This window comes from Lissotriton vulgaris, chromosome 10 (genome assembly GCF_964263255.1).
Source record: "Lissotriton vulgaris chromosome 10, aLisVul1.2, whole genome shotgun sequence".
NCBI classification, from domain to species: Eukaryota; Metazoa; Chordata; class Amphibia; order Caudata; family Salamandridae; genus Lissotriton; species Lissotriton vulgaris.
In genome coordinates this window covers 647660013-647676433 of record NC_141698.1, presented here as the reverse complement: position 1 = coordinate 647676433, position 16421 = coordinate 647660013, and the positions used below count along the sequence as shown (strand labels likewise).

General features: G+C 50.8%; 1 protein-coding gene across 1 annotated transcript; it reads left to right on the top strand.

Moving 5' to 3' along the window:
• Positions 1-821: 821 nt before the first annotated feature.
• LOC147688632 (uncharacterized) lies at positions 822-4379 on the top strand. The gene is made up of 2 exons (XM_086939951.1): positions 822-1896; positions 2648-4379. Exons 1-2 carry the CDS (start codon positions 1587-1589, stop codon positions 4330-4332), a joined length of 1995 nt encoding a protein of 664 aa, XP_086796077.1. The 5' UTR covers positions 822-1586; the 3' UTR covers positions 4333-4379.
• Positions 4380-16421: the final 12042 nt, after the last annotated feature.

Sequence of the window (16421 nt, the reverse complement as noted above, 5' to 3'; positions counted from 1 at the left end):
CTTTTGAATGATGCACCATCGCGGTAGCGCACCACGGACACCCGCGGTGCGTCACCGCCATGGTGCATTGCATACAGCCAATGGCATGGGTGTTCAATGTGGCATGATGCAGATTTGAATAATGCGGAAGCGGAGCGCCGCCGCCGCGGAGCCGGTCATTGGATGCTTATGAATAAGGCTGACCCAGACAACCAATTGTAGCACCTTATCAGCTTCCTAACGACCCCATGGGCCTATAAATCTGTGGGAGTGAGCCACACATTCCCACTGCTCACAGAGCCTGCTGCCTGGGACCCTCTCCTGCTGCTGCCTGGGACCCTCTCCTGCTGCTGCCTGAGACCCTCTCCTGCTGCTGCCTGGGACCCTCTCCTGCTGCTGCCTGAGACCCTCTCCTGCTGCTGCCTGGGACCCTCTCCTGCTGCTGCCTGGGACCCTCTCCTGCTGCTGCCTGAGACCCTCTCCTGCTGCTGCCTGGGACCCTCTCCTGCTGCTGCCTGAGACCCTCTCCTGCTGCTGCCTGGGACCCTCTCCTGCTGCTGCCTGAGACCCTCTCCTGCTGCTGCCTGGGACCCTCTCCTGCTGCTGCCTGGGACCCTCTCCTGCTGCTGCCTGGGACCCTCTCCTGCTGCTGCCTGGGACCCTCTCCTGCTGCTGCCTGGGACCCTCTCCTGCTGCTGCCTGGGACCCTCTCCTGCTGCTGCCTGGGACCCTCTCCTGCTGCTGCCTGGGACCCTCTCCTGCTGCTGCCTGGGACCCTCTCCTGCTGCTCACAGAGCCTGCTGCCTGGGACACCTCACAACTCACTTCTGCCACAGGTCTGCCATATCCACAGGGATGTCAAGAACAGATAAGATCCGTGCCAGTCCATTCACGAGTGAGGAGCTGGATGTCCTTGTGAACGAGGTGCTGGCACAGTACCCACGGCTGTTTGGTGGCCCCAATGTCGTGGTAAGTCACCATGTAGGGAGCTGTAGGGCAGGGTGGTGTCAGACGTGTATTCATGATGCAGCTGTATGTTATTTTGGATGTGTGGTGCTGACAAACACTGACAGACAAGATGTTTGCAGGTGGTGGGAGTGTGTGTTTTGCATTATGACTCTGTCCTAGGCCAATACTTGTATGTGTGAGTGGGATGTGCTACTTTTTGGGGCAGACATGACCAACGGTTGTTTGCCTTGTAGCTGGTTGGACAGTGTCCGCTTGTGATGTAATTTCAGGGTGCCCCTGTAGTCATAGTCAGTGTGCCCCACAGAGTAGGTTCAGTGGCTGCCCTTCCAAAGTTTGTCCATCAGCCAACTTACATGCTACAGTTGCTGCACACTGATTAGTGGATATGCCACATCAATGCCCTGTACAATTTATGATTTATACAGTGCTGTCGATGCATTTGTGTTGAATCATCATTCTTCAGTGTGATAATCATGGAGACTACGAAGCTCAATGTGTGCATGCATTCACTAATGTTTATGCCATGCAGAGTGGCCTTGTGAGGGTACCCCCAGTTCTGGAGGGAGGGGGGTCACTGTGCGTCCTGATTCAGTGTCTGGCTGCTGTACTGATAGATGCTGACATATGACAATGTGTAAATGTTCATTAGTCCTTCTTTACTCTCGTACCTGCAGCTCAAAGTACACCAACGTAAGGCTGTCTGGAGGGCCATAGCAGCAAAGGTGCGAGCCCTGGGGGTATCAAACAGACGACACACACACTGTCACAAGAGGTGGGACGACATCAGCCGGCTGGCTAAGCAAGTGGCAGAGATGAAGTTGGGGATGGTACCACGCACAGGGCGTGTGGCACGCCGCACCATGACTCCGCTGATGGCACGCATACTGGCAGTGACCTATCCAGACCTGGATGCACGTCTGAAGGGGCTTCAGCAGCAAGACAGCGATGGTGAGTATCCGGGGAGGGAGAGTTTGTCTGGGAGTGGATGCATGTGTAGAGTGCCTGTGTCTGCGGTGACACATGTGATGTGCGTGTGCTGCCATGCTGTGATATGTGATGTGAGTGGCAACTGTGATGTGTGTCTGTATGAGGCATTGGCCCACCATGGCCTTACTCTGCATCTCCTGGCTGCAGTTTTCAGTCCTTGACATATATTTTGTTGTCCACATGGTCACTCTTCTTTGTGATGGTGGGTGTAGTCCCTATTATGCTGTACAGCTGTGTCCACTTAATGAGTGTTACACCATGTCAGTGTACTTTGCATGCACCTGCATGGTAGTGGCCCACACATCTGACAACAATGTGAACCCACATTGGCACATGGTGATTGTAATGGCCTATTTGACAATGTGGCATGTGTAGACAAAACAGGTGTGTGTATTCCCCTCTGGATCCCTTTAGGCTCTGGAAGTGGTGATGTTAGTTGTGGCTACATCATGTCCGTGGGGCAGGTCCATGTGGGCTAGGGGAACACCATCCATGGGCAGGGTGTAGTGCTGTGTGTCATCGACATTGGTCCACTCCTGCCTGTTTGTCCGCATGACAGGCTCAGTTGTGGTGTAACTGGTGTGTAGCAGCACAATGATTTGAGGGTGTGATGGTTACCATGTAGCTCTAGGCCTCTCATGTGCTGCATTGCTCTGATATCGTGTGACCAGACTATGACACTTATACAACCATGTTTCTGTCACTAATGCAGATTCGGAAGACACCACGGCGGAACATGATCCTGAAAGTGGTGGGGAGACCAGCACGACAGCGGCAGCAGAGCAGGGTGAGACGGAGCAAAGTGACACTGACCACACCAGCGCTACTGAGGGTGACAGGAGTATGCATGAGGAATCTGTGGCTGAGACACAGAGTACCACTTCATCTGATGGCAGGGGGGATGAGTCCCTGTTAGCAGCCACAGGGGATGGGGACTCTGCTGCTGCATCTGACTACCAACGGCCACTGCCCACCCTCCCATCCACTTCCTCTGGGGCTGGCCGTATCCGTGTCACTAAGAGGGGACGTGTGACATTCACACATGGCACCGCAGCACCTGCACCTGTCCCCCCTGCTGCCCTCAGTGCAGAGTGCGTAGAGCTCCTGCGGCAACTTTGCGTGGGCCAGACCGCCCTGCTGAATGCCTTCAGTGCCCACGATTACAAAATAGGGCAGGTTCTGGCATTCATGGAGGGCATACACTCTGACGTGGGTGGCCTACATCGTACACTCCTGTCATTGTCAGGTACAGTGACGTCAGCCCTCCAACATGCCCCCTTTGCAACTCAGGTGCCTGTGACGTCCACCCAGTCAGTGGCCACATCAGATGACAGTGAGCACTTGGGACATACATCAAGTAAACGTTACAACACTAGGAGCACAGCTCAGACCCAAAGCAAACAATCCCGTCCACAGACTCCATCCCCAAAGAAGGGCAGGGACCCCCCAATATGCACAGACCAGGTGGAGTCACAGAAGAGCAAGGCCAGAACAACATTGTGTCAGACATCAGGCTCACATGCTGCTGAGCCATCACCAGATATTGACTCTGCTATGCCCACAGAGGATGTGTGGGATGTCATGACTACACCTGGGGTGAACACAGGGACACACCCACCTACCACATCAACCCCAGAACAAAGTACATCGAGGCAGGTGGAGGGAAGCCCTGCTGTGACCAGCCCAGTCATTGTGGCAAAGAAGGGCAGTGTAGTGGCCATCCCTGGCAAGAAGGGACAGGAGGGCAGTGTAGTGGCCATCCCTGGCAAGAAGGGACAGGAGGGCAGGGTAGTGGCCATCCCTGGCAAGAAGGGGCAGGAGGGCAGTGTAGTGGCCATCCCTGGCAAGAAGGGACAGGAGGGCAGTGTAGTGGCCATCCCTGGCAAGAAGGGACAGGAGGGCAGGGTAGTGGCCATCCCTGGCAAGAAGGGGCAGGAGGGCAGTGTAATGGCCATCCCTGGGGTAAGTGGGAAGGTGGTCACTGTGGGGGGTACACCTTCCAGAGAGGCTAAAGTGGCCCGGAGGCGTAGCCAGCACAAGCGTACTGCAGGATCAAGCACTTCTCCAGAGGGAGTGGCAGTGTCTGCCCCTGAAGTGGAACAGTTGGGGGGTGTGCAGGTGGTGTCAACGCCACTTCCCATCAACCCCATGACAGGGAAGCAAATTCATATTCCTAAGAAGTGGAAGGGCACCCCTCCAACCTCTCCCACCCACACTGTGTCAAGGGCGTGCATGACTCCACCTCCACGTGCCACGGTGCCACCTGGTCCGCACAGCCCTCCACCTTGCAGGCCCTCTGTTATAGCCACACCACATGTCCCTCTGTCACACCAGTCAAGTCGACCTGCAGTCCCTGACACACAGCCAGGTTCCACTCCACATGACAGCCAGGAGTGAGTTGTCAACACCCTCAGACGCCTGTGCCACACATAGGTGTGCTACAGTACACCATTGTTAGCGATGTGGGTGTGTTCCAGGGCCTGTTGCTCTGATGTGCTCTCCCCTGCCAAGGACTCTGGGCCTGTTGCTCTGAGGTGCTGTACCCTGCCCTGCCAAGGACACTGGGCCTGTTGCTCTGATGTGCTGTACCCTGCCCTGCCAAGGACACTGGGCCTGTTGCTCTGATGTGCTCTCCCCTGCCAAGGACTCTGGGCCTGTTGCTCTGAGGTGCTGTACCCTGCCCTGCCAAGGACACTGGGCCTGTTGCTCTGATGTGCTGTACCCTGCCCTGCCAAGGACACTGGGCCTGTTGCTCTGATGTGCTCTCCCCTGCCAAGGACTCTGGGCCTGTTGCTCTGATGTGCTGTACCCTGCCCTGCCAAGGACACTGGGCCTGTTGCTCTGATGTGCTCTCCCCTGCCAAGGACTCTGGGCCTGTTGCTCTGATGTGCTGTACCCTGCCCTGCCAAGGACACTGGGCCTGTTGCTCTGATGTGCTGTACCCTGCCCTGCCAAGGACACTGGGCCTGTTGCTCTGATGTGCTCTCCCCTGCCAAGGACTCTGGGCCTGTTGCTCTGATGTGCTGTACCCTGCCCTGCCAAGGACACTGGGCCTGTTGCTCTGATGTGCTGTACCCTGCCCTGCCAAGGACACTGGGCCTGTTGCTCTGATGTGCTCTCCCCTGCCAAGGACTCTGGGCCTGTTGCTCTGATGTGCTGTACCCTGCCCTGCCAAGGACACTGGGCCTGTTGCTCTGATGTGCTCTCCCCTGCCAAGGACTCTGGGCCTGTTGCTCTGATGTGCTGTACCCTGCCCTGCCAAGGACTCTGGGCCTGTTGCTCTGATGTGCTGTACCCTGCCCTGCCAAGGACACTGGGCCTGTTGCTCTGATGTGCTCTCCCCTGCCAAGGACACTGGGCCTGTTGCTCTGATGTGCTGTACCCTGCCCTGCCAAGGACACTGGGCCTGTTGCTCTGATGTGCTCTCCCCTGCCAAGGACTCTGGGCCTGTTGCTCTGAGGTGCTGTACCCTGCCCTGCCAAGGACACTGGGCCTGTTGCTCTGATGTGCTGTACCCTGCCCTGCCAAGGACACTGGGCCTGTTGCTCTGATGTGCTCTCCCCTGCCAAGGACTCTGGGCCTGTTGCTCTGATGTGCTGTACCCTGCCCTGCCAAGGACACTGGGCCTGTTGCTCTGATGTGCTCTCCCCTGCCAAGGACTCTGGGCCTGTTGCTCTGATGTGCTGTACCCTGCCCTGCCAAGGACACTGGGCCTGTTGCTCTGATGTGCTGTACCCTGCCCTGCCAAGGACACTGGGCCTGTTGCTCTGATGTGCTCTCCCCTGCCAAGGACTCTGGGCCTGTTGCTCTGATGTGCTGTACCCTGCCCTGCCAAGGACTTTGCACTTCCCGATTGTGATTCACCAGTGCATAGTCTATGGCATTTGCACATGATTTTGAGAGTTGCTGTTGTCTACTTATGTTGTGTAGCTACATCTGTGCAATATGTGAATAAATACAGTACATTATGGTGTGTTTTCTCTGTCTCCTTACTGATTAAAGTCATTTTCTTGTTTGACTGAGTTCCATGGTCTATTTTGTACATCACCATTGCAAGGTTGTATGTGGCCATATGATTTTTAGACAGGGGGACAGGTTCTTCAGTCCATTGTGGCCCTGCTGATGTTGTACTCTGTGATGGTTATTTGGCAGGCCATGCAGTTTTCGTGTGGGTGAATTGCTATTGCTGCATACACTGTTCACAGGTCACCTTGGGGGACACTGGCAGCACAGGGTGTGCAGCTGTGCTGTGGTGTAGTAGATGTTTATGATGTGATGAGGTGTGTGTTTCCCATTCTGTGTGCCCTGGCGTGTATGTGTATGGTCGTCTTGTGTTGGCCCTTGGTCCTGGTGGCATGGCTTACATGGCATGTGTGTGGAGAGGTGTGCAGTGTGAAGGGTGTTAGTTTGTAGTGTATGTATGTGTGCCCCTGTATGGTGTGAGACACACATGTGTCAGGCAGGAGTATTATGCCTGTTGTATGTTTTGTCTTGCCCTGTGTGGATGTTTGTATTCAATTGTGTGGGCTGTGGGGAGTGCACTGGTGTTGTGTGTCCGTTGTCAGGCAATCCTGCTGTGCCTTTGTCCCTGGTTGTGTGTCGCAGTGTGTGTGTATTGTGCTTGTTGTTACAGTGCTTGTTGATGTGCAAGGGGGTGCACGGGATTGGCACCTGGCCTGTGACTACTTCGGGTGGTGTGCAGTGTTGGTCGGGGTGGTGTGTCGCTGTGATGTTTGGAATGTGTCCATGCCTTGCTGTTGCCCTGCCTTCTGCATTGTGCGCATGTGTTGACCGCGGCGGTGACGTGACCGTGACGTTGCTGCAGGTTGGCCGACGTTGTGTGTTCCGGATGCCGTGGGGTGCCTTGTTCTGAGGTGGGTGATGTGTGTGTGCCCATGTGGATGTGTTGTGCCCCCCAGCAGGATGCCAGTGTTGTGCTTGGGACCTGTGTCGGCATGTGTGTTGTGTGGTGTATATGTGTAGTGACGTACCTGCGGCGGCGTCCGCGGCGGCCCATCTGGCGATAGTGTTGCAGCAGGTACATGACCGGATGCATGTGGAGGGCTGGGTCCATGGGGTTCATGTCGGATCTCGGCGTGCGTGCTCCGCTGTAGACTTTCCGCCTGCTAGAGCTGTGCGGTGTCTCCGGTGCGGTGCGTCAGCTTGTTTGGCCCATCCTAATATGTCGAGCGGGGCGGACGTCATCGACCGCGGCGGAGGGTCTCGATTGGCTGCAGCCGCCGCGGTGGCGGGCGCACCTTGATGGCGGAGCGAGGCGCTCCGCGGCGGACGGGAAATGACCTGTGTTTACATATCCTAATGTGGCGGACGTGATTTCCACTGCTAGCGGGCGGAAAAAGCTGTTTTTCCGCCCCGCCATCGTTTCGGTAGTGCCACCGCCCGCTATCCTAATGGACCCCATAGTCTCTGGATTCTCAGTATGGTTTGTGTCTAAAAAATGTATGGCTAGGGCTAGCAGGTAACCACTGGCAGCGTGCAAGATCTTTTCCTCTTCTGGGAGTCTCACCTTGGTTAGTGTCCAGGAAATGTATGACTCGGGCTAGTAGGCAACCAGTAGCAGCATGCAGGATAATTTCTGCTTCTAGGAGACAATCATTGCTTCGAGTCAGATTCAGCTTCCTCCTGCTGAAGTGAGTTCATGGTCTTAGGCGGTGGCAGGAGCTGACGTTGGAGGCCCTTTGTGTCAATGATACAGATAACCTTGATTCATGGCGGCCGCGTGGGGCAGATCTCATCCAGGTACATTGCTACCTGTTTTTCGGTGCCAAGCTTTCACTCAGGCCCCAGTTAAGGATGCTAAGTCATGGGGTACCAGTGCAAAATAGCCAAGCTCGCCTGGCGGTCAAAGCAGCATGGAATGAGCGTCAATCACAGTTCTTTAAGTCACAGAGGCATGGGATGAGCTGTGGTCACAGTTCTTAGGGTCACTGCAGCACTGGATGAGATACAGTCACAATTCTTTGGGTCACTGAGGCACAGATTCAATAACGGTTGCAGCTCTTGGATGATCTGGCTGAGCAGACGTGATTTTGCAGTTTCCAACTGGACCCACAAATGAGAGCGTCTGATGCCCACCAAGTACTGGGGCAGGCAGTTAACTCTTCTCCATTCTACTTCCTCTGGCTGATTCCACCTCCACTACGGTCCTGCTGCTTCAGGCTCTTCCTGGACAGTCACACCTCCGGCAGGATTGACAGTCTCCTTCTCTCTCTCTTTCTCAGAAGACAGGTTGGCAAGTAGGTTCCTCAGGTCAGACGAACAGCTTCTTCCAGCAAGGCAAGACTGCAGGTGATATCCCCTCACACCTGGAAAGCTGTCTGTTAGTCAGACACCAGTCCTGGTTGCAGAATACTCCCTTCCATGGAACTGGAACAACAACTGGGTCAGTGGGTCCCACTTTTATACAGTACAAGCTGGCAGGAGATATGGATCCACGATCTGCCCTTTCAGAACTGTCTTGGGTTGGTTCTCCTTTCAAGCAACTTATCCAGGCTGCTCTTTTGACACATCCTTTGTTTAGATTGATGTGCCTCACAATAGGGTAGTCGCTAGCCAGGTGTACCCACAACAGGGGCACTGAGAGAGATGTGAGCTTTCTGCACCTAGCTGTCATAAGCCACACTGAATAGTCATCAGAGGTCCCTTTAGCCTTGAGCTATAGAGACTGCAGTCCCACCTTTTACTCCCACCACCTACCAAATCGCAGTGCTACAGGACTGCACTGACTGCAAGACTAATCAGCAGCTCCTCTCAGCACAGGCTTAATTGAATTTGTAAAGGAGCCCTGTCTCCTTTCTCCAGTTTTGGACTGGCCTGTTGGGCCGTCTGGAGCTGCCAGATGGACCAGATTGAAAAGACAAGTGTGTGGGCTGTTTTTTCTTATTGATCCTCTCAAGGCCCACGCACCCACAAAAAAGATCAGCCCACACACTAGTCCTTTCAAGCTAGCCCACCTGCAGTGTCAGAATGCCTGACAGGCCAGTCCAACATCATGGGCCAGATGTAGGAGCCTCAATACCGGTAGGTAACGGCCGATTTCGGCCGTTTCCGACCGGTATTTGGCTTTTGAGATGTAGGGGGCATCTGATTTACAGAATCGGTAAATTTACTGCTTCGGTAAATATACAGAATCTGTAAAATACTGAACCGGTAAATTTACCGATTCTGTAAATCAATATGTAGGTGGCACTTCACAGAGTGCCACAGGCCCTTTAGGAGTCGGTATTTACCACCCAATCCTATTGGGTGGTAAAATACCAAATTCAGGTGTGCATGCACATCTGTGCATGCACACCTGTGCCATGTGACACACAGGCATGTCTGTGTGTCACATGGCACAGGTGTGCACAAGCCTGTACTTGGGGTGCTAGAGGGTGTCAAAGTGACACCCCCTGCACCCTTGCAGGATTCGGTATTTACTGATTCGGTAAATACCGAATCGGTATTTCCCATTGATTCCAATGGGACTCAAGGCCTATAGGAATCAATGGGCATTACCGATTCGGTATTTACAGAATCGGTAAATACCGAATCTTACAGATTCGGTAATTGTGTTTTAAAAATTACCTACATCTGCCTCCTTCTAATTTACCGATTCATAAATACCGAATCAGTAAAATTCGGTATTTATGAATCGGTAAATTAGATTTACCTACATCTAGCCCTCCCTCTCTCCCCATTTGAGTGTCTAGTTCTACTCCCTTAACCTTCGGGAACGTAAAAATACACTTACACAGTCTTGAAAAACAAAGTCACATCTATCTTTTGCACAAAGTCAGACCAGGGGCATCCAAAATGGAACTCACAGGCCTCTATTATTCTGGTTCGCTCATACACACAATACATATACATCACAGGCCATGCACACAAACATGCACAACATGTACTTGGGATGCTAGCACTAGGATCTTGGTTTGCACATAGAAGCAGACGTTTACACGAGTGAGACAAAAGGCATCCACTCCAATGACACACAATAAAAAATATATCAATCAATAAAGGCTAGCTAGTTTAAGGGAAATATTTTGGAGACTCAGGTACGTCAGCAGTAACAATATGCGGAAAAAACACTGTTTTCCTTTGAAAGCCCTCACCCACCGACCTAGTCGGTGGCATGCTTCATCATCGGGCCCACCACAGTGGCACCGAATGTGCCCCGGGTGTGCTTCAACGCCAGGTGACTGCGGAGCTGGTATTTTGCTGAGTGTGCAGTGAAGGGGTGTGAAGGTGAGAAATTAAAATGCTATCCAGGAGGTCCCAGCACCCGAGGGTTTAGCAATATTTAATAAACTGGGCCTCTGTTAGCAGGTTAAAAAGGCAATAGGACGTTATAAGGGAGAGTTACAATGACCTCCAGCGTCCAGTGTGGTCTACATGTTTCAGCCAGTGCCTTTTGTTGTAAGCTGGCTTTCCTCAGGACCAAAGAGGGTGCCCTGCATTTCGGGCGCCGCGGATGGACGAATAGGTCCCAGGAGGAACCAGACCGAACTACTCGGTCTCTTTCTCTGCCAGGCGACCCATGAGGCTTTTTACATTGAAATAACAGAAAAAGCTTGAGGGAATCCCCCTCTAACAGTTACAGCGCCTTAGCGTGCGCGACACATAGAGAAAATAACAACACTCACTTAATATAGTTTATTATAATTTTGCACTTTTCACCCTCTTTGGTCCTGAGGAAAGCCAGCTTACAACAAAAGGCACTGGCTGAAACATGTAGACCACACTGGACGCTGGAGGTCATTGTAACTCTCCCTTATAACGTCCTATTGCCTTTTTAACCTGCTAACAGAGGCCCAGTTTATTAAATATTGCTAAACCCTCGGGTGCTGGGACCTCCTGGATAGCATTTTAATTTCTCACCTTCACACCCCTTCACTGCACACTCAGCAAAATACCAGCTCCGCAGTCACCTGGCGTTGAAGCACACCCGGGGCACATTCGGTGCCACTGTGGTGGGCCCGATGATGAAGCATGCCACCGACTAGGTCGGTGGGTGAGGGCTTTCAAAGGAAAACAGTGTTTTTTCCGCATATTGTTACTGCTGACGTACCTGAGTCTCCAAAATATTTCCCTTAAACTAGCTAGCCTTTATTGATTGATATATATAAACTGGGGATACAGGCTAGCTTATCTAGTCCTCTCTCTCTTGTTGATCTGTATAACACAATAAAAAATATCTGGTTACAACTCTGTAGCTCACTAAACATGGAATGCTGCCACCACTGCTCTAGGTGCTAAACCGATGGCAGTGGCTGTAGTCCACTGTCAGTAAAAATAAGGGTACGCTTCGTGCAACCCTCCAGGTACAGGACAGGACTAAGACCTTGCTGATGTCACGGGACAAGCCTTGTCCTCTGCACACACACTAAATAAGTGTGAGGCTATGGCCAAAATAGAAAACAAGGATTCAAGACACACAGTCGGACACTCAGAACAGGCAAATATGACTGTACACCATGCAAGGGGCACTCCAGTCCCAACAGGACACAAGAAGAGAGTCTGGAATGGTTGTACCATCTCCCCCAATCAGTAATTTCTCACAATCGTGGCTCCTTGCATGTTTCTATTTGGCAAATGCGGTGCACCCAGGGCTTTAAGTGGGATGAATAAACTGGGGGGTCTCTCAAAGGGGCGTGGCTAGTGTAATTAGGGGCGTGGCTTTACACACTTAACGCTAAAAATCTGTGTTTAGCATAGTGTGCCGCCCGACTTGTATTTTTCTTTTTCTTTTATTGCATCCAGATATGTGATACAGTAAGTAACATCATACCTACAACAAGTAAGGGCTATTGGCTTCGTCAATGGTTATTAGTTGCATAAGATAAATAAGCTGCAACTATGACTTGTTACATATAATATTTAAAAAGCTTCCAATTAAAGCCCTCGTGACACTACCACAATATTGCTGCTCTTGGGTTTCAAAAAGAGAAGGGAAATCCAGAAAGAAAATTAATCTTTAAAGGATTTCCCTTCCCCCACACAACGCTCACCTGGCATGACGTCATGTCGTAACTTCTCTGCTAGTGAGAAATGAGCAACGCACATTGATGTGCTTGCTGTCTCGAAACGGGTCTCTCTCAGGTTGTTTTGCGCCCTGGCACTTTTTACCGGACTGCAGTGACAGCAAACTGCTGTCACTGCAGTCCGGAAAAGAACCAGACGCCTGTGCCAGGGCTCAAAACAGAGCCCGATAGAGACCCGTTTCGAGGGCCTCTTAAAAAAACTGCCGGTGCTCAGACCCCTTGAGACCCGGCCCACTTAAAGCCCTGGGTGCACCTCAATACAATAGGCTCTCGGGTATTGGATCCATTTATATCCAGCACTATTACTTGGACACTGAACTAAAATTCTTCCTGTTTAGTATATAAGCGCCACTTTAACATGAGAACTGTGTATGCCCACATCTTTCTGTTGGAAATCTAACTACGGATGATGTGTTTTACATTACTCAGTCGCTCTAAGTTATACATTTACATGTTTTTTTCTTTTTCCTTGGTTTTCACTTGCTTGTTACTACAACCTTGGAAAAGCTCCACAGCAAGACGAGTAGAGAAAAACACGTGTCACCAGGAAACCAGCTAATTTTTTCTAATAAGTGGCTGCAAACTGCCTTGATTCCTGAACCATTTTAAACTACTTGCGGGAAGCTGATATCTGATTCTATCAAACTAAACACAAAGCGCTAAGTTTCCCATTAGGTTTCAATGCACTACACATGGTCGTAGGGGCATGCCTAGCAGAACCACTAACAACTGTCCAAAAGCAAGTCACGGCTTCTTTGCATTCACTTATGAATCAGCAGTTAGTGTCAACTCTATATGGCAGTCAAGGGGAGCTTTAGAAACATGTTTACCCCTAATGATGCTAATAAGGAGGTATGCAATCACCTGTAATGAAGCAGCCATAAACCTGGCAATGACCAGACCTGAGCCCTACATATAGCCAGCCGACCATGGCCTCCATGGTCTCCAAATTTAGTGGTGCTAGTAGAACCAAACACCAAGCCATGGGCAGAAGCTGCTAACTTTGCCCAAAACTATTGGAGGGGTGTAAGGGTCACAGGGTGCTTTAAGGATGCACAACAGTCATGTTGAAGTACATTGCAGGGCCCTGAAAAGTCATTCCATATTCAATCCTCCAACCTCAGGCAAATCTAATTGTGGCTTGCCCCCTGGGGACAGGTCTTGAGCTCTTTCCTTGCCCTTGAGGACTCATGAGGCGCTGCAGGCCAAGACCACTGTACAGAAGCTCAAGGTCAACTGCCCTGTGAGGATCATTCTGCTGCTCCAGCACTTCACCAAAACTCATGAACGAGAAAGAAGAGAAAGAAAAAAGCGAGAGAAAAAAAAAAGAAAGGAAAATATCTTAGTAGTACAGAACAAGAGAATGAAAGCATATAGGTGACAAAATGACAGGAGTGCCGCTCGTAGCCGTGGTGTGATGAAATTGCCGGCCCTTTGTGTTCGGGAGAATTGGAGCAGCCAGAGACACGGGTGATTTAAACTGACTGTTTGCAGAGGACTGTAAACTGTGGAGCATCCTTACAAGCAAGCAGGACTGCGAGGTCCATGAGCCAGTGCGTGGTGTAATCAGGCGCAGCTGACCCTCTTCCCGCCCATCATTTCCTCCCCTATTTGATTACGCCCCCTTTCGCGTGCCGCGGGACACGAGCGGTCGCGTGCCGGGCGAAGCCCGGGCCAAGGGCGGGCCCGTTATAGCCTGTTCGAGACCGGGCGAGACTATACTGGGCCCCCCCTCTAACCTGAGGTTCGTATTGGACTTTTGCTCGGGGAGTAAGTGCCTCTCTTTGGTTTCTCGGCCCCATAAAGGTTATAGTAATGTCGACACGAGAGAGAAAGAAGAAGAAGGCTGAGGGTACATTGATATTGGGGACTTTAGATAACTTCATCACTAAAACAAACTCTGTTATAGATCAGGGGATCATACTGATGGAAAGGAGAGTGTCGCAGGACCTGGCTCTGGCCAAAAGGTCCTCAATGGGTTACATAGCCAATGCAAGAACGCCAGAACCCCTCAACAGAATTAACAACACCGATATTGAGGTATTACTGCATTGTCCTCCCAGCTCGCAGGGTTCGTTTTGCTCCCTGCCAGACCCTAATTCCCAACTGTCGGCTCATATAAACAGAGACAACGAAGCGGGAAAGGGGGTAATTGAGGTAGCAGAGGACAGCCCCTCAAAGGCTGGAAACACCAGACAGCTGCGGGGAAGAAAGGAAGGGGTGATCCCGAAAAAGAAACAGCTAGTGCCCATCGTGGTGGGTGGTAAAATATCAAAAAACTCTAAAAGAGCGGTAAATAACTTTATAACGACTGCCGCTCCCTTTGAGACTGAACCTAACACGCAATACCCCCTAGTTGAAGATGCTCACCCTGCCCAGAAACAGGTGTAGAGACGCCAGGGACCAGCGCAGAAACTAACATAGCTAACCCCCGGGGCACATTAGAACCATCAGGACTCGATAAGGACTCCTTTCTAAATATATTAGGGTCCGTCCTCAAATGTTTATTGGCACCTCTGGAGGCAAGACTTTTGGGGGTTGAAAAACAGCTTGTTAAGCTAGAATCAGAGGTGAAGGGTATCAAGGTATGTGGGAAATCTAAAAGCAACATAATGAGTACACATAAAGTTGCAGGTCCTTCAGACGTACAACCCACCCAATTACAAACTCAAAGGGTGGTGCTAGTCACACCGAGCCTAACGAATTCCCGTGTTATGAGTGGTCCACCTGTGTCACAATCTACAACTAATGCGGTGGGTATAGACCCTACGTCATCTGTGCTGGTAGCAAAAGATGCTGAAGGGGAATATACCGCAGTAAAGACCAAGCAGGCTCGCCCTGTAAATCTCCCCCCTCAATCGAGCCCGTACGTGGTAGTTTTAACGGGTGTACCAGAACTAAAAAACCCAAGCTATGAGTCCTTCACGTGTTTAAAAAACAAAGTTGCGCACTGGCTCATTTTAAATAGACCCTGCCCCCCCTACGTGAGATGCGAGATTATGATGGTGCGCAGGCTACCCTGGGTGGGACATACCTCTAAAACGGTAACAGTGGACTGCGTTTTGATTCATTTTAGAGACCCTCGCACGGTGGAGTATATTTGCTCCTGGAATCAGCATAATTACAACCTCAATCAAGGAATGATGATAGAAGTTAGACCCCTATCCTTCTTTTTCCCTCCTCCCATTTATCCGGACGCCCCAGTAGTATGGTCATCCATGGGTCAGGGTACTGGAAGTGGGGGAGGCTATAGCCGGGGCTACCAATCTTCGGAGAATTTCCTACCCTTACACAACAGGATTAGCCCTCTGGAAATGGTTGATTGACTGAACGAATCTCCAACCATTATCCAGCCCGTAGAGGGGGCGAGGGATACGGAGAAATACCCTCCTTCACAGAAGAAAATTAATTCCAACAACCCTGACGACCACCTGGTTAGACTAATTTCAAAACCCATTAGCATAGGGGCTACACCGGATGCATTTCCACCGAAACCCCAAATACCTCAACCTACACTTCCTCTAGAACAAGTAGGGGTTTACAATGTACCATTGTCTCCCCCGGTTCTAGAGGTTGAGGAGAGGGGGCAGCTCTTACCATTTCTCTCATGGAATATTGTGGGACTTTCAATCAAGTTAAATGACCCCACATTCATGTGTTTTGCTGCGGATTACTCTGTAATTTGTCTCCAGGAGACCTGGGAGAGGGAGGCTGTGCACATACACGGATTTCGCACTTTCCATATTCCTGCTGAGCCATCACTAAGGGGGAGAAACAAGGGGGGCTTATATAGTTATATTTCGAACACACCTAAAGTTAGGGTTAAAAATATTGCTGTGGACTCAAAGTTTTTTCAGATGTTGGAGCTTAATTGGGATGGGTCTGAGACTTTCAATGTTATAAATTTCTATAATAATATACCCAAGTGCGAAATGTCCAGTGTCTTTGAGGACCTCCTACAAGCTATGTTGAACGCAAACAGGGTAATCGCATTTTATGGTTGGGGGACTTCAACTGTTTGTTGTGCCCATACGTCAATACCGACATACGTGGCTTGGTAAACGTCCATGGTGAACCCTGTACCCATTTTATTCACACACCTTTAGGGAATCTTTTAAATAATTTGATGTCTGAATTGGATTTAGGATATGGAAATGAATTATGTGTACCTCAGGTTAGTTTTCAACATACATATAATGGTAGGGGTTGCAATTCCCTAATCGATTATGTCCTGGCTTCGAGTAGCTTTGCAGATAACTTGACTGATTTTAAAACGGGTGTAATAGCAATCAGTGACCACTACCCAATCAGTTTTTCCCTATTGCCCACGAAATTTAAAAATGATCATGGAGTGGTAAACAATTTGTATGCCCACAAGGTAAATCTAGCAAAAAGAAATGGCTATACAATTAAATTGAATAAAATCAAACCTGCCCAGTTCCT

Bases quoted from the DNA above. Each gene is read 5' to 3' on its own strand.
- LOC147688632 (XM_086939951.1), top strand. From the start codon at position 1,587: ATGTTCATTAGTCCTTCTTTACTCTCGTACCTGCAGCTCAAAGTACAC. The intron at 1,897-2,647 runs GTGAGTATCCGG...TCACTAATGCAG, and splicing joins TCAGCAGCAAGACAGCGATG to ATTCGGAAGACACCACGGCG.